At 53.4% G+C, this 18,780-nt stretch overlaps 8 protein-coding genes across 8 annotated transcripts; 3 read left to right on the top strand and 5 right to left on the bottom strand.

Annotated features, from left to right (window-relative positions):
• Nucleotides 1-576: 576 nt before the first annotated feature.
• MAA_08735 (uncharacterized protein) lies at nt 577-1,599 on the bottom strand (the record flags this gene model as incomplete). The annotated part of the gene is made up of 1 exon (XM_007826733.1): nt 577-1,599. One exon carries the CDS (start codon nt 1,597-1,599, stop codon nt 577-579), a length of 1,023 nt encoding a protein of 340 aa, XP_007824924.1.
• A 701-nt stretch (nt 1,600-2,300) lies between these two features.
• Nucleotides 2,301-2,849, top strand: MAA_08734 (riboflavin biosynthesis protein RibD domain-containing protein; the record flags this gene model as incomplete). Its single annotated transcript, XM_007826732.1, has 1 exon — nt 2,301-2,849. One exon carries the CDS (start codon nt 2,301-2,303, stop codon nt 2,847-2,849), a length of 549 nt encoding a protein of 182 aa, XP_007824923.1.
• A 339-nt stretch (nt 2,850-3,188) lies between these two features.
• MAA_08733 (Serine/threonine dehydratase, pyridoxal-phosphate-binding site) lies at nt 3,189-4,331 on the bottom strand (the record flags this gene model as incomplete). The annotated part of the gene is made up of 2 exons (XM_007826731.1): nt 3,189-4,188; nt 4,243-4,331. The coding sequence occupies 2 exons, from the start codon at nt 4,329-4,331 to the stop codon at nt 3,189-3,191; spliced, it is 1,089 nt and encodes a 362-aa protein (XP_007824922.1).
• A 1,514-nt stretch (nt 4,332-5,845) lies between these two features.
• Nucleotides 5,846-7,817, top strand: MAA_11001 (Zn(II)2Cys6 transcription factor; the record flags this gene model as incomplete). Its single annotated transcript, XM_011412946.1, has 7 exons — nt 5,846-5,879; nt 5,928-6,207; nt 6,263-6,524; nt 6,579-6,761; nt 6,818-6,911; nt 6,972-7,345; nt 7,401-7,817. 7 exons carry the CDS (start codon nt 5,846-5,848, stop codon nt 7,815-7,817), a joined length of 1,644 nt encoding a protein of 547 aa, XP_011411248.1.
• A 799-nt stretch (nt 7,818-8,616) lies between these two features.
• On the bottom strand, nt 8,617-9,165 carry MAA_08732 (uncharacterized protein; the record flags this gene model as incomplete). The annotated part of the gene is made up of 1 exon (XM_007826730.1): nt 8,617-9,165. One exon carries the CDS (start codon nt 9,163-9,165, stop codon nt 8,617-8,619), a length of 549 nt encoding a protein of 182 aa, XP_007824921.1.
• A 761-nt stretch (nt 9,166-9,926) lies between these two features.
• On the bottom strand, nt 9,927-13,277 carry MAA_08731 (Lipase, class 3; the record flags this gene model as incomplete). The annotated part of the gene is made up of 1 exon (XM_007826729.1): nt 9,927-13,277. The coding sequence occupies one exon, from the start codon at nt 13,275-13,277 to the stop codon at nt 9,927-9,929; it is 3,351 nt and encodes a 1,116-aa protein (XP_007824920.1).
• An 896-nt stretch (nt 13,278-14,173) lies between these two features.
• On the bottom strand, nt 14,174-15,581 carry MAA_11000 (uncharacterized protein; the record flags this gene model as incomplete). Its single annotated transcript, XM_011412945.1, has 5 exons — nt 14,174-14,352; nt 14,416-14,581; nt 14,641-14,936; nt 15,032-15,360; nt 15,418-15,581. 5 exons carry the CDS (start codon nt 15,579-15,581, stop codon nt 14,174-14,176), a joined length of 1,134 nt encoding a protein of 377 aa, XP_011411247.1.
• Nucleotides 15,582-16,849: 1,268 nt separating this feature from the next.
• Nucleotides 16,850-17,487, top strand: MAA_08730 (GCN5-related N-acetyltransferase (GNAT) domain protein; the record flags this gene model as incomplete). Its single annotated transcript, XM_007826728.1, has 2 exons — nt 16,850-17,145; nt 17,244-17,487. 2 exons carry the CDS (start codon nt 16,850-16,852, stop codon nt 17,485-17,487), a joined length of 540 nt encoding a protein of 179 aa, XP_007824919.1.
• Between the last annotated feature and the right edge of the window lie 1,293 nt (nt 17,488-18,780).

The following is an 18,780-nucleotide window of genomic DNA, read 5'->3' as shown; positions in this document are numbered from 1 at the left end:
CGCATATTGATTATGCCACAACGGGGAAGGTAAAGGGAGTTGAGGGTTGCCCAAGAGAATTACGTGCAAGGAATTCCGGCATTCACAAAGCTATAGGTAGCCCATTGTGTTGGGACAGGCGTTAATAGCAAAGGGCATCGTGCTGCAGTGCGCTCCAACGCAGCAAGCACCGTTATGACGTATTCGGAGTCGGCGTCCAGGCCGTCGCGCAGTTGAGAATTTGAAGGATTGCTTAGTACCGAATCCGCCAGACTAACGCTACATCACCGGATGATTCCATGAGCGGTCATGTGAGCCGCAGATTTGTCCCAAGTTTCATACTCGGCTAGATGGCATAAACAGTACTCCACGCCTGCGAACGATCATCCCTCGCTTGCCAGGGCTCATGCTCGCATAGCCCGAGACCACGGTGCCGAATCAGCAAGACTCGGGAGAGCCAAAGTCTTTGCAGCAAGACGCCCTATATGCTTTCTACCCTCGCTGATGTGTTCACCTGCCATGTAACAATGGACTCTGGGTATCCGGTGAGAAATATACACCTGTGCCCAGCTCAAGCGCCCGGCCATCCATGACTGCCTACTCTGTGCCCTGCTTCTCCTCTTTCACAACCGGCACCAGCACCAGCCACAGCGTCTTGTCACTCAACACGACAACCTCATCCGCCAGCATGTCCAGCTTCTCAATGTGCCCGCCCAAGGCGCCCATTGCAGCTACCGCCGTGCCACTCTTGCCCCCCTCGGCCGCCATCTCGAGAAACTTGCCCCCCGGGACGTGAACCATCTCGGCCAGCTGTCCCGTGTCCAAGAGGACGGCGTGAAGCCCCCTGGCATTCAGCCAGTCTCTACTCGCGACGGCCGCGTACGTGGCCGCCCGTTGCAGCGGCGTCCTGGGCGTCCTGGAAACGGCAGACACGGCGGCGCCGGGAATCTGGAATACGGTATGGACAGCGCCCAAGGCGGCGTGCATGGGGATGGAGATGGCGCCCCCGATGACGCCGGCCGCCACGCCGAATAGGTTGAAGCGCCTGGCGTCTTTGGCGAGCTGCTTGCCCACGCTTTTGGTGTGGTTGGCGAGGGACCTGCCGTAGTTCCTGGGCGGCTCGCCGAGGCTCTTGGCCACGTCGCCGGCGTGAGCGACGGCCCTGTCGGACACCTTTGCCGTGAGGAAGGCGGACACGGTGTCGAGGAACGAGCGCCACGTCTGCTCGGTGATGCCGTGTGCGAGGAGGGACGGGGCGTAGGCCGGGAGGAAGGGGGCCGCCGGGTCGGGGGCGACTTGTGGGATGGCGATGGGCTTCGCCTTGACGGCGTTTGATGAGCTGGGCCCGGCTTCTGCCTCGGCGAGAGCTTCGTACGAGGGAGGGAGGTCCGTCGACGTGGGGAAGTTGAAGGGCGAGTCGACGGTGGGAACAGCCCCCTTTGCTTCGGTGGCCTCTTGATACGTCGGCGCGCGCTCTGCGGCATCTGATGCCGTGCCTGGGCTGGCGATGGCCGCGGCTGTGGGCGGAACGGTTGCTGGTGACGATGGCCGTGGTTGGGAATAGCTGCCGTCTTGCCGTTTCTGGTCCAGCACCCTGGCGTCTTTTGGTTGAGGGGCCATGTTGGGCGATGATGTCGAGTGGATGATGCAGACGTGCTCGTCCCAAGATGATGCCAAGGAAGGGAAGGCTGCGAGTTTTAAGCGCTTCATTGATGGTTACAAAGGGTCAACTGGTAAGATGACGTTATCCGAGAATCAATAGCTGAGCCTCCCAACGCCACCAGACCGTACTTATGTCAAGGTCGCACTAGTTTTTATCCTGTCAATAAAATTCAAACTTCACCGCCCGGGGAACACAGGTATCATGGCGCAGAACGTAGAGGCCTCCATAAAATATGCAGGCATTCACGCGATATGGAGAGTTGAATCAGGTTCTCGGTCCGCATCTCACCAAAATACGCCTACTTGAAAATTGCACGCAAGCCCGTTGCCAATTAGCACAACCCCATCGAGACCCCGTTACGCGTCAATCTCACTGCAAGGGGTTTAGGGTCGAATGAACAACCAAATCAGGCAACACTTGACGGGTGGCTTAGACACTGTTTGTGCGCCTCTGACAGGTTTGTGGCACCACGACTCGTTTGCAACCTCGAAACAGAACGTGAGAAACAACTCGACATGACAATCAGCCAATTGATAATTGGAAGCCCTGCCCCGCTGGCGTTATTCACGTCAAAGGCAGGGCTACACCTGACGCTTCGTGAAACGCTGACAAGTGCGTCAACTCAACGTCTACATTGTGTTTCTTTAAAAAAAAAAAAATGCGCCGCATTCGTTACAATGCAGCCATATCGCTTGACGGCTTCATCGCCTCGCCAGACGGCTCGACACACTGGATCACGGAAGACGACAGCATAGATTTTGACGCCCTCCACGCCGAGTTCGACTACCACATCATGGGTCGCAAGACCTACGAGGTCGTCACGTCTTACGGGGCCGCAAATCCTCTTGCTGCAAAGGCAAAAGAAAACGTCCTTGTTGTGAGTCGCACAATGAAACAAGAAGAGCACCCGGGAATCACGATTCTACGCCATGATTTCATCCACACGATTCGTCAATTAAAGGCGCAGCAAGGCCGGGACATGTGGTTCATGGGTGGCGGGCAGCTTGCCGCCGCGCTTTGGGAGGCACGCCTGATTGACGTCGTAGAGATGGCAGTCATGCCGGCTGTTGTCGGCAGGGGGATAAAGATGATTGCCGAGTTGGAAGGAACAGCCAAGTCTGGCTACAGATTGGACTTGAGCGCCGTAGAAAGGCTGCATAAGAGTGGTATTGTCATCTTGAAATATGCGGTCCTTTACGATTGCTAGTGCTATTCGACGACTTGTTCCTTTTGCCTGCATGCGCCGAAAGGATGCAAACGAAGACAAAGAGGATGAAATCAAGGCTGCCTTTGTTGTCAAAGTAGCCGTATTAAATGGCACCGGTGCAAAGTGCAAAAGATGAGACCCCAAGTTCCCTTTGCATCGTCGCAATACCTTGACAGCATTGGACACCAGTCTTCGGCTCATGAACGCTAAACGTATACGGCATTGTATCACTTCTTTTCTCCTTGCAGTTCTGTCCTCTCTAGTCGTCCATACGCCGCCGTAGCAAATCTATTTCTCTATTTCATGCATCTGTAGCTCATTCAAGTACCCTCTATAGTCTTATTTCACCTGCTCGCCCGCGTACTGATCCATCATCTCCAACGTCATGTTGCTCCCCCCACACACAACCAACACAACTACACTACTCTCATTGAACCCCGGAACCAGCTTCCCCAGCTGCCCGTTGTAGCAGAGAGCAGGGCACACGCCACACGCCAGCTCGACCAGCAGACGCTCCTCATCTAGGAACCTCCTACACGCGCTGATGGCCTCCGAGTCCGGCAGGACAACACTGGCCACCGCGTCTCTCATCCCATACTCAAATGCCCGCTGGCAGACTCGTCTCGCGCCCAAGCTCGTCGCTCGGCTCGTGATTGCCGGCAAGGTAACCAGCTCCCCCGTGGCAATTGCTTGCGCCAACGAGTCAGCGCCCTCAGTCTCAACCGCAACGACCGTCGTCTGCTTCAGCCCCAACTCATCCATCCCCTGCACGATGCCGGCAAACAACCCTCCTCCGCCGACACTACACACAATCGCGTCGATTTTCGGCGCACTCGTGGCCGGGTCTGCATTCCCGTCACCAGCAGCCTCACTGATGGGATAGTGCCTCTCCGTGGCGGGCAACTGCCTCACAATCTCCTTGGTGATGCCTGCATTTCCGTCCCAGACCTGCTGCGCGTCAAAGGGCGGGACGTAGATGGCCGCCTCGCCTCGCGCCGTCGCGTCCGGCATCAGGGTCTCGGTCAGGTAATTGTCCGCCTCTTGCCACGAGGCGCCCTGTTGGATGACCTCTGTGGCGCCGGCCTCTCGCAGCTTGGCCACCATGTACGGCGTTGTGCTGAGGGGGACGACAATGGTCGCCTCGCAGCCCAGGGTGATGGCGCCATGGACACAGGCGAGGCCAGCGTTGCCGCCGGATGAGCAGTAAAAGTGCGGCCTCCTGGTGGAGCGCGTGTCGGCGGCTTGGACAGCGGCGAGTTGCGAGACGAGATAGTTGCCTATGCCGCGGGACTTGAAGGATCCCGACGGCTGGAGGTTCTCAAGTTTGAGGAAGACGTTGCTGAGAAAGGGCATCAGCGGGATCGTGATGGGCCGTGCCAGACTGCACTCTTACCATCCGGCGGCGGCGCTCAGGGTCGCCGACTTGATGAGCGGGGTTTCGATCCAAGGGATCTTGGAGTGAGTTGCTGCTTTGACGGTCATGGTGTGGTTTCCTCGCTCAATGTGAACAATCCAAGTTTGTGCAGGCTGCGCGTTCTTATATTGTAGTGTTGGAAGAAGTGGTCACGTGCTTCGGTGTCGCCCGGGGGATTGGCTGCCCGTTCTAAAAAGGCCGCGGAGGCAGCTTTGTTGAATGCGATTGAATTCAGCGTGATCAATCCCGTCATGGCTTTCAGACAACGGAGCAACCCCGGCCGCTCCGAATCGCCTTACCCAGGGTGGGGGGTTTTGCGGGGCCGCTTTCCGCCCTTCGGTAGACAGGCACGCCCTGTCGGATCAAGTATTCCACCGGGAATGCAGCATACTACGGAACCCGGTCTCATTTATAGTCCGGACCCTCCTCAGTCAAGGTATTCAAGAGCCGTTGGAGTGAATACCGACTCTCTCAGAAGCCCGGCGGTGCCATCGTATCTCTGTCACGATGCCGGACCAAGTAAGGCATTGATCTTCAGTCCTCGGGGCTTAGAGCAAAACTAGGGACATCGGACCCACAAGTTCGCGATTGGGCCGTTTTGATTCAGCGACCTGTCCGTAACTATCGCCTGGCAGTCTCATGTCTCTGGGGTTCAATTGCTGTGATTATCAGATGCAGCAAGCTCCGCTGAGTCGTATCGCCCGTTCTGAATATACACGAGTTTGTCCTAAATTTGGGTGCAACTTCCCTTGCTCTTTCATCCCGTTAATCGTGCCATAGGAACCCTCTGGAGAGAGCATATATTGGTACTGTGCCATATTACAAAGGCGGACACTCCTTTAGCCCGAATATACTAGCATCTGTTTTTAGCTGTATTGGAGCACGGATCTTCTCCTTTGGTCCGGATGCACGTGTATTTCCTCAAAAGCTTACGTCTGTACTATTTACTAAGGCCTTGGCCTACTAGAGGCTCTACCCAATTAGATTCAATGTTCAATGTTGTTAGATTTCTATTTCATTAGTGCCCGAATTTAATTACCCCGCATGGTTCGTGTTACACGGTTGGGACCCAACAAAGGCCCAACATCGTTACACGGCGTGATGACCACCTAAGCTGGAAGCCTCGGGCGTCGCTGTTCCTTTCGTGTATATAATCTAGGCTTTGCCCCTCGCGTTCCTGAAAAACCAGGGGCCATTGACACCCTTCGAAATTATCTTTGAATTGAGGTATTACGCTCTGAGCCCTTGTATCAAGCCCTTGTATCAAGCCCTTGTCACAGTTGTCAAAGTCTATTATTTCAGTTGGCAAGTTTTCTAGCTTTGCTTATAAACTCCTGAAAAACTTAAGAATACACAGCATATAATGAGTTACAGGACGACCAAGGGACTTGTATAAACCCCACTGCCAATTAATAACGTACATTCAAGATGCCTGGTATATATTGGGCGATTATTTCAACGCTCGCCGGAGTTGCCATTGCTCAAGGCAACTCCTCAACACTCTTTAGTGCATCAAAGCTCTTTTCTGGAGGGCCCAGCCCAATAGTTAGCCTCAGCTATGCCCAGTATCAAGGGGTGCAAGATGACAAAACAGATACTTCAAACTACTTGGGCATGTAGAGAGAGGCTCCGTAGTCAGTGGCATAAAACTAACCTCTTACCAGGCATTCCGTACGCAAAGGCTCCGCGGTTCGACCACTCCCAGCTTTTCAATCAGAATCTAGGAGGCGTCCAGGATGCTAGCGATTACGGCCCGGCGTGCCCACAGCATAACATAGTCTCAGCCTTTGCACCAAGCGACCTCGGTCTAGGCCTTGTGGGCGGGTTCATAGAAAGTCTTCCGTTTTTTCAAAAAATCCTAAAACAAGACGAAGATTGTCTCTATATCAATATCCAGCGGCCCCAGAACGAGAGCCTCGAGGGTCTGCCCGTGCTGGCTTGGATGTGAGTCTGTTCACCAACCAAGTCGACCAAAATACTGACATGACACATATATCAGCCATGGGGGAGGTTTCGAATTAGGCTCATCAAGCGCAGTAGGACTGGAGACTACTGCCGTCACAGGAATATTCTATCAAGGCGCGAATATCGTCAAACGAAGCATTGACATGGGCCAGCCGGTCGTTTTCGCGTCATTCAACTATAGGCTAGCACACTTTGGATTCACTGCCTCGCGAGAATTCGACGAGGCCGGTCTTTTGAATCTAGGCTTTGAAGATCAGCGGAATGCGTTGCGCTGGATTCAGAAGCATATTGCTTCGGTGGGTAACTATAAGCACCCAACTCTGACATGGACAACGCTCACCAGTCGCTAGTTTGGTGGAGATCCAAACAAGGTCACCATCATGGGCGAATCGGCAGGGTCGTGGTCTGTAAGCGGCCATCTAGTCGCTAATAATGGCGACAATGAGGGCCTTTTCCGGGCTGCAATGGGGCTCTCCGGAGGTCCTCTCAAGGTCGACGGACCAGAACGCCAGCAAGGAATGTTCGATGACATGGTGTGCATGATACCCGCCATAGAAGTTGCGCATGTTCCAAGCTTACAGTTATCAAGGTCCGATTCGTGGGGTGCGACTCGGCCGCGGACAAGATCAATTGTCTACGAAAAGCACCATATGAGAAAATCTACCAGCACATGCAAACAATTAGTATGTTTGTCTGTCCGACTATAGTCTTATGCAAACGTCATTAACCTCTAGCGCGTAAAGATTCCTTGATAGGCTTCCGCAGCTTGGCATCGGCGTGGACGCTCCGACCAGACGGCAAGTTCTTTCCACAGAGTCCGGATAAGCTCGCTGCGGCAGGGCGAATCGCCAATGTGCCAGTTTTATACGGAGACATGCGCGACGAAGGGACTCTCTTCTCGCTGATTAACCAGCTAAACTTGACTACAACGGCGGATATCAAGGAATATTTCAAGACGTACTGGTGGCCAGCCGTGACAGAGCAGCAGCTGAATCGTCTCATGGAGTTGTACCCACAAGATCCAACTAAAGGGTCACCCTACGGCACAGGACTGCTCTATGCAATCCCACCTCAGTATAAGCGCCTATCTTCTCTCATAGGTGATTATAGCTTCGAGGTAAGCTCACCAGTACATGTTTCGTTGCCACTTGGCCAATCTAACGCCATCTCAGGCACAGCGGCGTGCCCTGCTGCAAAAGGTTGCGGCTCCAAAGTGGAATTACTTGATCGAGGCTTCCATTCCTCTCAGGGGCGCAGAAAATACCATTCTCCGTCCTCTTATTGGGGCTGGTGATATTCCCATACTGGGCTCTTTCCATGGTGCAGATGTCGCGCTCTACTGGTTTAACACTCTTCCAGACACAATCAGTTTGAACTCGCATCATTTACTAGGCGTCTTGGTTTCTTTTGTAAACCATCTTGATCCTAATAGGCACAAGATGGACGGATTACCTAACTGGCCGCAGTGGGATGGTCAGAATAAGAAGACAATGCGCTTCCGGGAACGTGGGCCAGATGTCATGACTGATAACTATCGCGAGATGGGTATAAACTATATTAACGAAATAGGAGACTCGTTGCGTATCTAATAAAATACATGGCTTGTCATTAGCAGATTCGGATTGATTGACGTTTTATAATTTCCCAATTAGGACATTGACAGCCGTGACAACTGGCCGACCCACCCAGCTTCGACGCCACATATTTGGACGTCAACGTTTGACTTGGTTCAATTGCGAACTGAATTTCTTCCTTGGGCGAGATGCTTGTCGAGCTCTCTGCGTGTAAAGCGCGACGGACACGGCGGTTCGGTGGAACAGCACATGGACCCCTGTCGAGAACAGATCGTCAAGGGATATGAACCCTGTCGCACATCGAGATGATCCCTGTCTCTGCTCCGTAGTGACGAGGTTTCTTCTCCCGGAGTCCCGGACGGCCGGGACGATGTCAATAGTACATGTAATATCAGCTTGGCCCTCGACGATGATGTCGGTAGCAACCCCATGGCATCAGTCTTATTCCTCGGTACCGGATCTCGGTGTCTAGAGATGACTTATCGCTCCTCCTCTACAGACTGACGAGAAACGCAGCGTCTCACGCCCCTCCAAGACAGTCCGACAGAATCAAACCACATACCCCAGATACATGTTCTGCATACCAGTCTCAGGCTGCGGCGTAACCAGCTCATTCGACCATGGAGACGGCGCAGGCGGCAACAAATCCCATCCGCCAAGAACCACAGCACAGTCACGACCAGCACTCTAGAAAAAAAAAACGATACTATTCCAACCATCTACTCTGTAACAAGAATATACACAAATAACACCCAATCCCCCTCCCAACCAAATCCCCCCCTCATTTCTCCAAAACCAATTTTAAAAACCAAAATTAAATAGTGCCCTCCAAATAGGTAATATTCACAGGAACATTCACCTTGCCACAAACCACACTGCGATCCGAGTAATTCGTCCCCGAGTGCAACGTCGAGCTCTGCTCGCGCTCGCTACACTTCAAGCTGAGCCTCACCTGCCCCTGCCCGCCGAAGCGGCTGCCGTCCCTGTCACACGCCCACGTCTGGTTGATGGTCAGCAGCCCCGAGGCCCGGTCAAACGCGAACCGGGACACGTCGCCCTTTGCGTCGGGCCTCACGGCGCACTCGTACGCCACGTCGCCCGCGAAGAAGGCCGGGCTGCTGCGCGTCGACACCGCCGTGCACGTCGTCTTGTGCGCGAGCGCCGAGTTCTGCAGCGTGAAGTTGGCCAGGGCGTACTCGAGCCGCGACGCGCCCATGGCCACCCGCTGGTCGCGGTACTCGAAGCCCGTCACGCGCCAGAGCAGCGTCGTCGCCGACGCCGCCGTGCACACCATGTCTGCTGCCCGGGAGAGCGCCTGCCCGGCCAGTGTGAGCGTTATGAGGGTGGTTGCCGGGAGGTGCATTTTCGCGGTGGTGCCGTGCGTGTAGGGAGTGTGCCGCGTATATAAAAGTGGTCAATGGGTTTGGCCGATAGGAGTCAATGGTATATGGGAGAGATATTTTCACTTTAGAAGGATAGCTGAACAGAGGTCGAAAGAAAAAAAAGAAGACGGCATCAACCAGAAAAAGGGGGCGACTGGTTAAAAAAGACACCGAGCAGACACGCTCAAGCGGGCGTCTAGTCAATACGTAGATCAAAATCCAGCGCGAGGGCGTGCATGTCTCACCCTTTGCCCACTTTTACAGGCACGACGGGAGGTTTGGACGAGGCAGATTGGCGCACGAGGTCTGTGCCACGAACCTACGCGCTCAGATGGGCAACGAGACTTCCATGCCGAGTCGGGGCGCGCAGATGTTTGCAGGCCAAACTTTAACGTTAGAGTGCGCACCTGAAACAGATGGACGCACTGCTCCACGAGGGCCGTGATGCCGTTGCTGCGTTGCTGGTCATGATGTCTTGGGGTGGAGTTTGGCGTTATTAAGGGCAATGGCAGCAGAAACCCGGAAATAACCCCTCGCCACATGCAACTATTTACAGAAAGTCAGTCTTCTCATGCCCACTAGTTATACTTTTGCATCTATCATCTATTGTTTGTGATCGAGGTATCAAGCAGAGTCTAATATACCCGCCCGCCAGCAGTTACACAAAATAGTCTCTTCAATGCTACCATACAACGGCTCATGCGTCTACATTGCTCTGTGAAAAAATCATGTCGTCGTTCAATCATTCGACCACGCCGAGTCGCAACTTGTTCAGCGCATCCTCATACTTGGCCGGGCTGTGGTCTGTCAACAATCCCGCTCCGAACCTTATTTCGTCAAACCGCCCTTCCACATCCCGTATGTACTTGAGCACCACTCTCCTCGCCGGTCTCCCAATCGGACCTTCCTCCTGCTTCACAAATGCATCGCGTCGGAGCACCCTGGTCGTCTCAATGGCAAACACCTCGCCCGGCGGCACCAATTTCTTGCCCTTCATCGTGCCTCGCAGTGCCTGAAGCATGGGCAATACCCATTCTTCATCGCCCTCTTTGGGCGCCGCTGGTGTGGTCTGGTACCACTTGTCAGAGAGATGCTCTTGAAAAGCCTGCCACATCCTACTTCGGATCTCGGCTTTAGTCTGATTCTCGTCCTTTTTGAACGCAAGCGCCAGACCTTGGAAGTCGTGAAGTACACCGAGGGATAGATGAGGTACAATGTCGTTGCCATGCACGACGGTTGTGATGAGCCCACGCGTAATTTTGCGCAGGGACGGGGACAGTATGCCTGGTGGTCCATACGCATATACGTGGATCCGCCGAGACTGCGGGAGGCGAACGTCGCTGAACTTGTGCCCTGTTCCAAGCCCCTGTGTAAGGAGTTTTGAGTACGGTTCGGCGGAGATGACGAAGCCCGGACCGTCGGGGTTGGGTTCCGAAAGCATGACGCCGAGAAGGGAGGTGACTCCTCCCCCTAGAGAATGGCCACATAGCACGAGACCGTAATCCGGAAACTCCAGCAGTGCTTCTTTCAGCGTGACGAGAACCCGGCCATCGTCTCCGAATAAGAGTCTTCTAGCAGAGGCGTGCACGCCCTTGTGCACTCTGTACGCTCGTCCTCTCCATAGCAAGTTGTCGTAGTCACATGTCAAGTCGGCAAGGACATCCTCGAACCCCAACGTTCCTCGGCATGCTAGGACTACGGCTTTTGCCTCATGGTCGAGTGAGATGTAATGTACCAACGGCACACCGGTACCCGTGGAACCTGTGGCATCAGAACCTCCCTGTGGATCTACAAACGAAGCAAGGAGTATGTTGCTATCCTCAGATTCAGTGTGGTGTACAAAGTGTCGGACGTCTTGGTGGGTTCTGTCGCCCATTTGGCTAGCGGGAAGTTCGTTTGAGATACCAAGAAGTTTCATGAAATGTGAGCCATAACAAGCAGACGAGTACCTCATATACCTGGCAATGTTCGGTAGTAAGTGGCCAGTTGGAAACGTCCCGTCCACAAATCCTTCATTACGCAGCGTGTTTAAGGCATTAGAAGTATTATACGCGCTCTTCTGGTAATACGATGCCAAGAGCAGCGATGACTGAGAATCATTTGTGGCTAGGCTGTAGAGGCTGGGTGCGTAAGACGTCGATCGGCGATGATGATGGCCGTTGCCGTGGGGGGATGGAGGTACGGGCCCAACAGGATATGGTTCACCTGGAGTTCGCGAAACTGTCTCCTGGGTCGAGTAGTCGGTGCGAAAGATGGTTGGTGAGGCCGGACGCAAGCCAGTCGTCGAGTTTCGAGAGTATGCGTCTGTGAGTGAAACAACAGAATCTCGTCGCCTTTCATGGATTGAGACGTAGCTGGCTCGTGATGACGGACGCGGGAATGGATCTGGTGTCTGGACTCGTCGAGCGGGGACATTACGCTGGGCTTTTTGTGGTTGAGTCCGACCAGCTGGCGGCTTCAGTTTATTTGATGACTCTGAGGTGCTGCTCCCAGTCCCTTTCCACTGTGGTCGTTGTTTGACAACAGAGCGACTGGGTTCATGATCAGGGCCTTCTTTATTCCACATATTGGACAGCGACTGGCCGCTGTCCTTCAAGACCTGCTTCAGACCAGGGCGCTTCTCGCTTTGTTTTCCAGTGCTGAGTGTTTCGGCCTTCTTTTTTGGCTGAGATCGTCTGCTCGAGTCCGCAGTTCGCTTCTTGGCTGAAGAGCTACGAGAGAGTGGTTCTATTGGTGGCGTTCTTTGCTTTTTCTGGTTTGCTGTTGTTTCTGGGCCGCCCGATTGAGATGGACGGAGTGGTTTGGGGGCTTCGAATGGACCATTGGTGTTGCTTGCGTGACTTGGAGAGCCAGCCGTGCTTGAAGGAGTCGAGCTTGACCGTTGAGACTCCTTCCCGTTCAAGCTCGTTATGTCGGAAAGGGATTTGGATGCCGGCGCAAGTCTCTTCAAAGGTTCAGCGGTCGGAACTGGGTCATCGTCCGTAACCTCAACAACTGCAGGGCCAGATTCCTCCTTCTCTCCTCGAAATGTCGCAGATCGAAACTTGTCCCTCTGAATCCTGTAAACAACCGTATAAGATGTATCATTGTCTGGGCCGAAACTCCATTGCCGATGGTTTCCTGCTGATGCTGATGCACTACGAGTCTCTACTATTTCAGCGCCTGGGGGAGTGGGAAGGGACAGCAGCTGGGGCCCCTTTACGTCGACAGTGATGGTTTGGACCGATGAAACGGAATTCGATATCGATGCGGTAGTTCCGGGCTCGAGATTCGCTGTAATATGACTCTTCAGTCTCTGCATAACAGCTTCGTCATCCTCCCCTGCCCCATATCGAATGCCTAGGTCGTTAGGATCGTGGTCGTTTCTGGGAGTAAGCTGACGTTCATTCTCTTCATCGCCGCGCACATCGATGCGTTCGCCATCGGTGAGGACCACAACATCCCAAATCACCTCTTCGTATGCGTGTCGTCGGGCCTCCTCGGACGCTTGACGCCGAGAAGCTCGTTGTAAATATGCCAATGCTCCGAGGGCAACCACCAAGTCTGAAACTCCAACTTTTTCTCCACCCACTCCTGTGGCCGGGTTATTGAATTCTCTTCGAACAAGGGTGATGATGCTCGCCACAGCCCGAGAAGAATCGGTAGAACCAAAGAGCTTATCGAGACTTCCCAACAGAAGCTGTGAAGCGTCGGATGCGGTCGATATCGTTGTGCCTGTTAATCGAAAGCCGGCCGACGTCCAAAAAACAATCTGGGTAACTGCGAAATGAAGACTTTCCAGGCTACGCTCCAAGATGGTTTCTGTTTCGGCGGCACCTAAATCTGACTGGGAAAGTGATACAGTATCGTGGGCAGCCGTGCTCAACACGGTTTCCACCAAGCTCCGTGCCAGTCCGAGGCTTGACAAGGTTGTGAATCTGGCGGCATCGAGACTATAACAGCCGACGAGAGATCCGATGCGGATAGCCAGCGAGGTTGACCGTGTAGCCAAGCTGACAGCATGAGCTATCGGACTGGGGAGGAGGGTGGGACCGGGGTATTGGCAGGTCACACCGGCAGAGGCCTCGACATCATGAGGCTTGCCTCTGGGCATAGCGAAAGTGCGACGTAGAATAGCTTGATGAAAGTAGATTGGGCATAGGAGTCGAGCGTATTATACGCACAGATGCGTGTACTAAAGTATTGCAAAGGAGAGGTGCGGATGGGGTCAAGTTGGAGAAGGAGAATAGAGACCAGACCAGGGACGGGCCCAGCATTAGACGGACACGTAGAACAGCCACAGTACTCTATAGGGCGGGACGTGGCAATATTTTAGGTGTGTTGAGTCGCGACGGACAAAGGGCCAACTAGAGGAGCCGTAATGTCCGTTGGGAATGAATGGTGAAAGGTGGGCTTGGGTTTGGGTCCGGCGTTTAACGTCGATGATGTGTTTTGGCTTCTGGCATTGAAGTCGTCGGGGCAGGTCACTCTGGTTCCTGGTGAGAAGTATCTTGGTCGTATTCCTACCAGGTGTTAGCAGGCTGCCCGGTACATAAAGGGTACTTGGTTTTCGGTGGAGCACTTGCATGTGATTGTCACATTGCCACCCTGCCTTGTCGCATGCTAAAGTTCCAGATGGCACTCTAGAGCGCGCCTCTTGACAAAGTCAACATCAACAATGGGCGCCACTTTTGTTCTAACCCTCTGCATATGGGGTTTCCGATTACATTTTCCTACTGCAGGCATCCGATGCATCTGTTTGATAGGCGTAGGTTCTCTGCTTGGATGTGACGGCGAATCGATCGACATGTGTACATGGGTCATGAAGCCAGCACTCTGACGTGGATGCAGACGCAAGAGAGAATCGACTCGAGCACGGAAACATGTGATACTCATGACAGTATATAACGGCCAAGAACAAGCACCTCCGGGCAAAACACTTGCCCCAAGTATTTTCATGCACATGTTCGTCCACAGATCACACTGCGTCAACTTCGCGCCATCATGTCTTCAAGCCTCCTCCAACAACCAGGGGTCTGTCATAAGTTCTTTAGCTGTCGGTCGCATCTTGGGGTCCCAAGCAAGGACTCTCCGCATAAATCGTAGAAACTTGGTCTTGTCTTTAAGCTTCGTCTCTGCTGCATCCAATGTCTTTTCAGATGGAACAGGAACAAAGCCTCCCCAATTCCCTGCATGTGCGGATGCAGAATTAGTCACCAGCCTAACAATCAACAAGATACAAGTGGACGTACCGTTCTCGTCCCAGTATTCAAGTGCTCGCTCATGGTGCCGGTTCAACAGGTCTCTGGGAGGTGGGCCGAGGGCGGCTATAAGTTCGGAGAAATGCACGCCATCTGAAAAACTGCCGTCGGCGTTTCTGGCACTGAACAGTGTTTTACCCTCCAAGAGATCCCATGCCTGGGACCGGTGAGCATGAATGCCTGATAAAACTCCTAGGGACGCATGCGAAGACATACCGTGAGCCCAACGCTCCAGATATCGACAGTATAGCTCCATTGAATCCATAATAGCGTCTCCGGAGCTCTATACATAATGGGCATGATGTCTCCTGCATGAGGCCCAGGCCCAAGTCTGGCTTCTCCAAAGTCGGATAGAAGGAGTGGCCCAACTTTCGGCTTCATGAGTCGAGAGGAGTAGATGGTCCGATCGAAAACCTTCTTTCGCGGAACTGGATTAGTCATTTCAGTATCCTCTAGCGTCCGAAATAAAGAGTCGTCCTCGATACCGAGAAGTAGGTTACCGGGATGGATATCTGTCGAATTTATTTCATATTTAGCATGGGAAATATCGATGCAGATACGCCCGAGTGACAGAATGTGTTAAGACGATGGTGAAATGGCTGCGTACCAGTGTGCACGACCTGGACTTTGCTATGTAAGAAATCAAGAGCCTGTAGAAGCTCCTTGATAGCGCTCTTGACGAAGTTTTCATTAAATCCACGACCTTGCATGAAAACAGTGTCCATATCACGCAAACTCATTTGAGAGGCTTGAAGCACTAGGACGATGTGGGTGCCAAAAGGACTGTTGACCTTGAATGAGCCAAGTAGCTTCCTTATGTTTTCTGCACCAATATGCCGGCTTGGCGAGGCCTTGCTTAGTTTTTCATAAAAGGGCAATTCCCGGTGTTGAGCTGAGTTGTGTATATAAATTTTGAGGGCGACATATTGATGCTCTCTGTGCTGCAATGTCAATCGCGCGTCGCGTTTCGCACTCCTCGCGCGCCTCACTCACTGGAGATCACGAGCTAGCCATATGGTAGAGGACGACCCATAGCCCAACTTTGCTACTGTCTGGAACCTGTCATTGAAAATTTCGCCAAGTCGGACTGGGTAGAAGTGATGATAATCATATTCTGGTAGCCCTTCCTCTTCCAGGAGCTGTGTATCATCAATCATGTCAAACCCGTGAGATGGGAGCGTGCGTGGCTCTGACCGACGACGCGCTGTAGTCGCCCAGCCAAGCTTGTGGGCTAGAGAACTGGCTCTTCGTGAAGCATTGAGTGAAACACAGAGTTGCGGGCACAAGGGCAATAATGCAGGTGAGCGACTTGGTGTTGGAGAAAGCAGGCGTGCTATTAATGGCCGTTGCATATCTGCAATCAGGTACTCCGTATCGAGCTGCCAATACAGGTCTGGTTGTACAATGAGGTGGATGCGGGCTTGGAGTTCGAACTTCGAACAGGCGCCATGGCTCAGCATCCAGAATGTTGAAATGTTTTGGCCCCGGACACCAGGCACAGAATTGACATCAATGGAGCTTAACGGAGCACTGGGCGATTGGTTGCCGGCCATTGGACCAAATTACTGGATCTACGGAGGGCCCGTTCAGTGTTTCCAATAATAAACACGAGGCTCCGGCTTATGTTGCCACAACAGCGCCTGTCCAAGGTTCAAGGACCAGTCACCGCCACGCCAGCAATCGTGAATAAGGGCCATGCCGGTTTGTCAATTATCGTTGGTTTAATTGTGTCACATTTTCCGTAGCCGGTGAACAATTCCTCGGCATTCTGTCAATGTCGAGTGCGGGAAGCCGCAAACGGCTCGGGCTCAAGACAATGGAACGGTTGGCAGGATTTTGAATGCGCCAAGAAAGCACTTGAGACCTCCAGAGCCCATGCCCCTGAAGAGCGCCCCTGCGATCTGCTTCCAGGGACCTGCCTACAGGGCTGGGCAGGCGCAGTGGGCTTCTTTCCACAGCCAAAACAATAACTTGGGCCAATCAGGCGCCTCCTCTCCCCCACAAGGGCGCTCCTTGGCCGCTGACCAGAAGCGCCAGCACAGACCAGTCGGCCAGATGCGTCCGTCTCAGCCTCACCGACCTTGGCCAGCCTGACCCTGGATGCCCCAATCTTGTTGTCTTGGATGCTATCGGCTGTGATGCTTATCGACTTGCGCCTCACCATCCCATCCAATCCCAACCCCATCTGCCGTGACTTTTCTCTCCTGCCCTCCCCTTTTTTTCTCCCCCAGCTAGACTTCGACTCTCGTTTCTTCATTTCCATCCATCCCGACCGCTCTACCCTCGCTCGCTGAACTACATTGCTGTCTCTTGCTACCCCGATTGATACGAATTAGCCTTTGTCCCCGTTTGTACGCCACCAAACCCAACACCCCACGCCAACGTTCCTCAAGTCCCTATGCCTCATCCAACCATCGAAATTACCATGGCACCCGAAGAGGGTCTCTTCTCGTCGAAGCTCATCTCTTCCGAGGTATCTGAAAAGCTGCCTGAAGGCTACCAGCTGCGGGCCCTGCGACCGAGCGACTTTGACACCGGCTTCCTGGAATGTCTGCGGGTGCTGACGACGGTCGGCGACATCACCAGGGAGGCGTTTGAGGAGCAGTTCAAGCAGATGAATCAGCAGGGGGGCTACTACATCGTTGTCATTGAGGACACCAACAGAACTGAGAAGGAGAAATCGGTCGTTGCTACGGGTGCTCTGATAGTTGAGCGCAAGTTGTACGTCCCCAATCTCCTACCACGCTGGAACACTCGCGATGGAACCCCAAGTCAACAACATCTGGAGAGGAGAACCGATTTGCTGACTATTTACATAGCATCCACAGCCTCGGTGCGGTCGGCCACATTGAAGACATCGCCGTCGCCAAAGACCAGCAGGGCAAGAAACTCGGCCTCCGACTCATTCAAGCCCTCGACTACGTCGCCGAAAAGGTCGGCTGCTACAAGTGCATTCTCGACTGCAGCGATGCCAACGAGGGTTTCTACGTCAAGTGCGGCTTCAGACGGGCCGGCTTGCAGATGGCACACTACTACCAGGGAAATAAGAGTAAATCCCAATAAGCCTCGTCGTTTTTTTTTTTATTTGGCCGCCGCAACATCTCTCCCGAAATGCCTCTTTTACCCCGACAGCCCTCGACCACCTTACTCCCGACCGATTTCATCATGCAAGTCTTGATGCTCGCAAGCCTGTAATGGCACAGCATGTACAAGACTGCACTTGTCTTTGCGTTTACTAGCACATGAGCCTGATGGCCACAATTGTCGATTTGAATACAGCCCGTCCTTGCTATATATGATTTTTTGGTTTTGAATATTTGTTTTTTTCTCCTCTGTACATGGGGCTGATGCGTTGTTCTCGCGGCGCAGGTAGCAAAATCTAGAGCTGGCATGGAACAAGGTTTGGGCGCACACTGGCAGTGCCGCAAATGATTGATGGGTAGACGGCATGGAATGTATAGACGTCAGACGTACTCGGTGCCGCATTAATGCAGGGATCGATTCGAGCTTGGATTGTGCTATGCGTGACACGGGCGAATGGGTATTTATCCGCCCGTTGTGAATGAGTATCGTAACCAAGGCTGTCGAGTCATGTCGCGCCCCGCCCAGAGCATTGTAACACGGTGAGCATGTCTTCACTGCTCTGCCATGTTGCCATGCTCCAAATTGCAATAGAGGTCCAAGTTGGTGCGAAGGCGCCCTCGGCGTGCAAACATTCCAAATGCCCAAGGCGAGTGGATTTCAGCCCGGCAAGCGAGCTGTTTTGGCCTAGCCTCTCTCGTCAGACGGCATCAGACAGACGTGCTCCAGTCCGCAATGCGATTGAAGCAGATGACTGCTCCCCTAAGCGATGCATCTGCGGGACGACGTCCTATTCTCCATCTGCATGCAAGACTACGTCTGGTACGTACAACAGCACTGTACTTCCCGGTTCTACACACTCTCCACAACCTGACCGCGAGTAATATTCCACAGTGCATATACGACAGAATATATTTACACATGAAGAAGTATACACTAATATTGATACCACAACATATTACAGTCTATAGCGTGATAGCCCCGTACGCAACCCAGTAAAATACATATACTTTTCGCCTCCCACTGTATCCCGCCCGACGACGGTAAAGAAAGACGTTCGAAACGTCTGGTCGCCGCCCGCATCCCGTCCACACCAAACCACATCCGGCGCCTCACGACGGAAACCCTCAAACCCTCCAACCCTCCCAGCGTTCCCCAGACGCCCGGTCTCACGACTCGGTCCAGCCGCAATTTCGTCACTCGCCAGCCACGGCACCTATTCCGTCACTATTCACAGCGTATTGCCTCGTCCCCGGGCGCACTCCCCCGCCCCCC

Source organism: Metarhizium robertsii (assembly GCF_000187425.2).
Source record: "Metarhizium robertsii ARSEF 23 chromosome Unknown MAA_Scf_3, whole genome shotgun sequence".
Classification (NCBI taxonomy): domain Eukaryota; kingdom Fungi; phylum Ascomycota; class Sordariomycetes; order Hypocreales; family Clavicipitaceae; genus Metarhizium; species Metarhizium robertsii.
The sequence above is the reverse complement of the archived record's forward strand: the minus strand, read 5'-3'. Positions and strand labels throughout refer to the sequence as shown.